This window comes from Phaethon aethereus (genome assembly GCF_964289735.1).
Source record: "Phaethon aethereus genome assembly, chromosome: 1".
Lineage (NCBI taxonomy): Eukaryota > Metazoa > Chordata > Aves > Phaethontiformes > Phaethontidae > Phaethon > Phaethon aethereus.
In genome coordinates, this window is record NC_138575.1 from 161,549,980 (window position 1) to 161,557,160 (window position 7,181).

At 42.5% G+C, this 7,181-nt stretch overlaps 1 protein-coding gene across 1 annotated transcript in view; it reads right to left on the reverse strand.

Moving 5' to 3' along the window:
* The window catches only part of TM9SF2 (transmembrane 9 superfamily member 2), a gene marked incomplete at its 5' end in the record, with an annotated part of 28,207 nt that extends 21,499 nt beyond the window's left edge, over positions 1-6,708 (reverse strand). The window contains 4 exons of the mRNA XM_082001832.1: positions 563-690; positions 1,426-1,519; positions 2,536-2,603; positions 6,577-6,708. Of these exons, the coding sequence (XP_081857958.1) occupies positions 563-690; positions 1,426-1,519; positions 2,536-2,603; positions 6,577-6,708 (422 nt within the window). The remainder of the gene's footprint in view (positions 1-562; positions 691-1,425; positions 1,520-2,535; positions 2,604-6,576) is intronic.
* Between the last annotated feature and the right edge of the window lie 473 nt (positions 6,709-7,181).

Here is a 7,181-nt window from a genome sequence, read left to right on the forward strand (position 1 = left end):
GGACTCGGAGAACAGGAAAGTACCAAGTGTTTATGGGTCCCTCAAAATTATTTCATTAATTAATTTTCATTATGCAACCTTCCAGTTGCATATCCTATACGAGAAACAAACTTTGCATAAAACTCTTTCAGAACCATTGATCCTATCTCCTGGACACAACATTTGAAGGGGAGTGCAAAGGCTCTCGAGGAAAACAAAGATGACATAGCAGTATAATGAAGGCCTTAAGACTCTTCTCGAGGTAGGGCAGGATTAACTTCTACATTTACAGGTGCAAAGAAAGAGCAATATTTACTGTAAGCACAGCGGCAGCACAAAAACTACACAAAGCTTTATGTTTGGAAACAAGCTCGCTTCCATTACACCCCGTGCTTATCCTTCAAGTAAAGGAAATTTTTAATGAAGACAACAAATATAACATTTTTTGCAAGAACAGAAGGGTAACAGAGTCAGTACAAACACCCAGTGTTCAATCTGTATTAACATGCAAATACAAAATGATAAACTAAATTATCACCAACATACTAGACTAACCAATCTACAAATTTTGCTATGAACTTACCAATGATGTTGATAATTCAGCAGCATACTTTTTTTCAGAAAATCTAATTTCTGTTTATCTTCTGGCTTTGCAGTATCATATGTTTTTGTACAAACAGATTTACATGTCTCCTTCTTGTTGAATGTGAACTAAGAAAAATGAAAGACACACGAGCAAAAAGGTTGTAACAAACTTTGTTAAATACTGAAATTACACAAGTTTCCCCTATACATTTATAATTGCCTATACTGATACAATAAAAACACCTAACAAATTACCAAGACTATGTATATTAACCCTCCAGAGGAGGTTTTTATATTGCTGCATACTATAAAACCCTCCTGTAATCACTGTAGGAGCCCTACACTAAAAGCTCCTTGTCACTGATTAAAAACTGTTTTCTGCAACAATTTACCAGACAAGTCATTTGACCTCACAGCAGCAATGCTGTCCCAGGCAGATTCAATTGATAACTTTCTCTCCCACTATATGTATCAGAGATGAGAGCTTCAGTCACCAGAAAAGACAAGCTGGCTAACACCATTTCTAATTCTTCCATTTCACAGCTGCAATATTTTCAGATCTGGTTCCAAGAAATAAGAGTACTCAATATCCTATAAAAAGGGAACAGCTGAGGAGCAAGAATCAGGCTTTGGCAGGTTCCAAAGAGAGAAGACAACCTCCACAGCATTTCAGGCTACAGTTTCATGATGCAAAGTGCACAGTCACAATTAGGTTAAATTGACAGATTTCTATTACATGGCATTTCAGATTTTGATGCTTGTGGAAATAAAGCCCTTGCGAAGAGGATCTTCAAGATTCTGATCTCCTTTAATTACACTTGAATGTACGTATTACCGAACACCCCTTGTCAGAGAACAAACCCTGTAAGGAGATGGTTCTATCCTCTCTCCAAACAATACTTGGCCAAGGTTTTCAGAGGGACGCTTCTTTCCTTCCGCTTGACAAAAATCAAACCTGAATTAGAAAAAAGATAGAAAAGTTAGTAAAATACTCTCAGCTGCAAATATTAGACCTCAAACAGTGGTCCCAAATCAACACCTTCATCACAAGTAAAGGAACTATACAGCTTTCCTTCTAGACAACACTTTCTTCCTTGAATCTTCAAAGTAGTGTGAAAATTGCACTCCCATTTTGGAAAAAAAAAAAACAAAACACCCAAACCACCAAAAAACCCCAAAACCATAAAACAAAACCAACAATCAAATCTCTTGGTCAGCTATTTCAGAATTCAGTTTATATTAATTAGAAGTTTCCTATTTGCATAGGAATTTTAGCCAGGTATTAAATCTTCGCATAGAATTTCATGACAGCCCTGAGAGAAAAGCATGCTGGCCAGATTCTTGGGCAGGTGGGAATAAAAGGAAAAAAAATTAACAAAACACACACATACAGACAGCTCCTTTACAACAAGCACTATTAAATAAACAGGATATTGCAGTTTTATTCACCAACACATTTATTAGCACATCCTCCAAGTTTTTTCAACCTAATTTCAAGTATATCACATTCGTGTTCATTAAAATATAGACATAGTTAGTGCTTAACTTCTTCAATACTAACAGTCAAAATATTCTTTGAAGCAACTACTTGACATAGTTATACCAGGCACTGATACATTTTGTGCACTCCTATGAAGTGTAGCAAGAAAACATTTAACACCTCATTAAGATAATTGATGGGAAGTTCACACCTCATTACCACTTTAACTGATCTGGGCTATATGCTACTTAAGAGAGCAGTAATACTTTGATCTAAAAAATGACAACTGATGAAGAGTATATTTTTTATATATATATGCACACACACATTTTAACCTTAAGTTATTCTAAAGCAGTGATTCGACCTACATGAGGGCCTATCAATCCATGCACTACTTCTAAAGTACTTGCAAGGACACATTAAGAAAACTTAAATTCCTCTTTTTGGAGGAACTGACAACTAAAATGAGATAAACAGTATCATATACTTACGCAGTATATTCATAGGGAAGGACAGACTCTACAGAGTCAAGCCTGTTCACAAACAGCTCGATTCCAGACTGAAAAAGTGGAGAAAACCAGCAGTTATATTGAAGCACTTCTTCAATTCTGATGGATATATAAAAATAGATTTGCGTGAATGAAGGAAAGCTGAAAATGTAAGATTTGTGTAATTATACATCTTGAAACGTAGAATCTTGTGTAATGAACTGTATCCGCTGAAAGCGTAAGTGAAACACTATCTAACCATCGCAAAAGCAGTGACCACATGACAAAACCACTTTAAAGCTAACATAACCATTCAATCTACAAGATAGCAAGAAATCATGTGCAAGAATACAATTATCACAGCTGCCAGCATTTTAGTTTAATGTACCAAGTTAGAGCCATATTAGTCATCACCACAACTTCTGTGTAATAAAAGAATGGATGAGATCAGTACTTGTCCCTATAATTCCACAATTTTATCTATGTAGCAACTGAAAACTGAACTATGAGGATTTAAACAATGTATTCAGACAAGGATATCCACATGTACCTTCTTATAAAAAAGTTTATGAATAACTAGCAATTCTTGAGCAAGAACCTGAAATTCAATCTGCTGTGGTTTCAGCCTAGTTTGGTCTATGCAAATTAATTACAGATGGGGAAGCCTGCTGCTACAGAAAGGGAGAAGTCTCTCACTCTTTTAAGTCTCAAAATCCCTTCCCTTATTCTAGTCCCACAGTCCCAATACATTTCAACTGTTTACCTTATGCTGGTTTTGGCAGTTATCTGCTTGCAACAGTAAATCAATTCAACTATCTAAAACAGCAAAAGACCTACCCCCCAAAATTTTTAAAGAGCATTTTTTAACAGCACAATAAGTTGAACTGTCTTACTGTGACAGTCAGACAAGAGCTGGAGACAGCAAAAGGAAGGTGAGTGCTTTTCAGAAACTCCCCCTTTCAGCAGCAAGCCATCTATTTTCTCACCAAGAATCAACAGGAGGGCTTTTCCTCCCTATGAAAATTCACTCAAGTTCAGCCAAACCAAGAAAAAGAAAAAAGATGGAATTGTTCACATGTAGCTGTGAACTCCGATACTTCAGTCAGGTGCTATGCTTTACTGATATACTGTAGTTGTCCATGTGCAAGTCAGGATGCAGTTCCATGAGAGGTGGGCAGCTGTGAGCTCTAACTTGATTACTTCATTAAGTAAAGACACACCTTACTGCTCCTCTTTCCTCTGCCCTAAGCCATGTAGACTTGCTGCTTGCCTCTGGGTAGTGCACACTTCTTATAATTCTGTAAGCCATTTCAACTCACAAACACAGCAGAAAACTAGTCTGGCAAAAAGTTGGATAGTTTCCTGCCATGGTAATAAACTCAAAAAAGGATTTAACAAGTAACACAGCTGGGACAATGCAGAGGACAGGAACACATTGCCCCAAGGAAGACGGGACTGAGAACCCTCACTTCCAGCAGCAAGGAATTAGACTGCCTCCGTTCATCACAGAACCATGGCCTTAGATTAGCTATTTTTCATTGGAGGAGGAGATTTACTTAAATGCTTCAATTTTCCATAAGAAGTATATACATTACCACAGATGAGCATCCTTGATAAACAATTTCCCATAAAACTGCAAGTCCCCTTTGGAGCCATCAGTATTTTTTTAAACTGAGTAAGGATTCTTAATGTTCAGGCAAGAGTTACTATTTAAGTCTGCACAGATCACATTCAATTTCTGACGATATTCCAACCAGAAGCAGGAAAAATAGCTGAACTGAGCTTGCCCAAGCAGATTAGTTAGCAGACAGCTTGGAGGAAGAGGGAAAGTCACAGAGTCTCGTCATTCTTGTGCTGCTAGCTATGCGCCCCACTAACAACATCACATCCCATCTCACCAACAGAGGATAGGAGATCCACAGAATCTCTCTCTATATAATAGACAAATAGTACCATTTAAAGATCTAGTCTGTGTCTCTAAATCCTCAAGGCAGGGGAAAACTCTGTTATTACTGACATCATAATCAACAGTGACAACTGTAAGAACTCAGCGAGAACACGTTGAAAAATTACGGTTGTCCAGGGAAGCTTGGTTTTACCCACTTATGTAAATATTATGATATAGCAATTACCTGATCACATTTTGCTTCTCCTCACCAGGGACCAGACTACATTCACTTGCAGACTACACAGAGAGAATCAGATGTGAAGAGTGATTTAGATCACTCCATATGCCTGTGTCTCAGTATGTAAATTGTCTGGCACGCGGTAGAGGAGTATAAGAGGTGGCTAATTATATAAAGATTTTTGCAATAATACACCTGTTGAGGTTATCCTAAAATGTTTAGCTAGCCACTGGTGGTGCACATTTGTATTTTTTAAGCACCTCACTTCACATTTACAAAATGATAAATTCTCAGGGTAAGGAGACAAATGTTCTGTGCATGTTATATGAGGAAAGAAAAATACAGAGACATCCAAGAAACATCACTTCATAAGTGTCTCAGGTTGGTTACAAAAGACAGCAAGCAACCTGGTTTACTTGACTTTAAAAAAACAAAACAAAGCAAAAAAATCTTTCTGCCACAATTCTAGCTTAAAACTGGAATAATTCAAACTTAGCTATATTTTTCAGGGATGTTGTGAAAAACTACAAACTGCAGCTTGAAAGTCTTAGCCTGTACTTGAAGTAAAAAAAAAATGCCTTAAGAGGGTACTGCAGCACTGTAACAGGTCACCCAGGGAGGTGATGGATGCTCCATGCTTGGATGTTTCCAAGACTTGCTTAAACAAAGCTAGATCTGAGCTGATCTAGTGTTTGCAACAGCCTTACTTCAAGCATGAGGTTGTACTGTGACCTCCTGAGGTCATTTCCAAACACCATTTCTGTGACTCTATAAAAAAATGTCCACAGAATATTTTATTACTACAACAGAAGTAGCACAGAAATAAGAGTGAAAAAATCCACAGCTATGTGTCAGGTGCAAGGTTTGGCTGGTCTGAATGGAACAATGCACTTAAAGAAGGGAAAAGACATTTATAGCAACTATGCCTTCATTACACATTTGGCTTATTACCTGCTCTACTGATTCATGACAGCAAATAGATAAAGCCAGTGCAAGGTATTTACCAAAAGCATACAGTGGAAATAGACTTACTCTGATCAATCATGGACCAGTGTTTTATGTAATACAGAAGCTGAGAGACCAGGAAGTGTGAGATAGCCACTTTCAACAGCAATAAGACAACAGATCACAAAAGCTATTGGTCTTGAACTTTCTCATTCAAGTTTGAAGGCATGGTCTGGCGTAATTTCCATGACAGCAGCAGCAAACAGCTTATAAAGCTCACCCAAAAAAGCAAAGACTATTTTAAGTACAGACCCCCCCCTAACAGCCAACGTGCTTACAAATAAGTAATTTGGTTATGTGAACGTTGCTTATCACTTATGTAGGGATGAAAGTAAGTTTAGGCTTCACTTGAGACTCTGGGGCCAAGAAGGCCCTACACTTCAGATCCTCGCAGCCAGGAAGACACAGCAAGGAAAGCTTGCCTTGGTTTCCTATCCGCTTGCAGCCAAGAATCACACACGCCCCCAGCACGACCTGTCACTACGATTCTTCCTTTCTGCAGCTTTCCAACAAGCACTTAAAAGGGCTGGAGAGATAAGCGGCCGGGGCTTCCTATTTCCGCAACGTGACCCGTAACTCACGAGATGAAGCCGTAACCCCCTCCTTCCCTACGAGGGACCGCGGACACTTTGCCACTGGCGATTACAGTGGAAACCGAAACACGCTCCAAGTCCCTGCCCGCAACAGCCCCCGGGCCGCCGGGGACGTGCGCTACCTTACAAGGAAGCAGCCACAAAACCTCCGGAAAAAAACAAGCAAACCAACAAAACACAAAAAAACCCTAGAAACCGCGTAGCAGCGGGATAAAACCTCGGGCCGCGCAGCGAGCAGAGCCCGCGGGCGCCGCAGAGGCCTCCCCTCAGGGCGGCGGGCCACCGGCCCCCTCCCTCGGGGGCCGCCGCGCCCGCCTCACCTTGCACTCGGGCTTCTCCTTGCCCGCCTCGCAGAAGTTGACGGGCGCCAGGCCCGGCAGGTAGAAGGCGACGGCGGGGGGGGGCGCGGCCATCGCCAGCGCCGCGGCGATGAGGAGCTGCCGCAGAGCCATGAGCGGGGCCGTGGGGGCGCGGACGAACGGCGAAGGGAGAGACCCTGGGCACCTCGCGCGCGCGCTCGCGGCGGCAACGATCGCGGCTTACGCCTTCCCCGCCCCCCCCCCCCACCCGCCCTGACGGCCACCACTTCCGGCTTCTCGCGCGCGCGACACGTCACCCCGCGCGGACCGCCTGACGAGCGCGAGGGGGCCGGGCAGAGCCCCGCGCGTTCGCTTCCGGGGTAGCGCCCGCCTGCCCCGGTTGCCATGGCAGCACGCCCCTCCTTCCGCCGATAGCGGCGTGGGGGAGGGGAGCCAGAGCAGCCGACCTGGCTTTCGCTTTCCCACCGGCCCCGGGCCTCCCCGGGAGCGTGAGGGGCCGCAGCGGCAGCCGAAGAACGAGGTGGGAATATCCACGGGCGGTGGGAGTCCCGCCTGGGGATCCCAGCGAGGCCTGGCCCCGCTGCCGGTCAGGCTGCGCTGGCTTC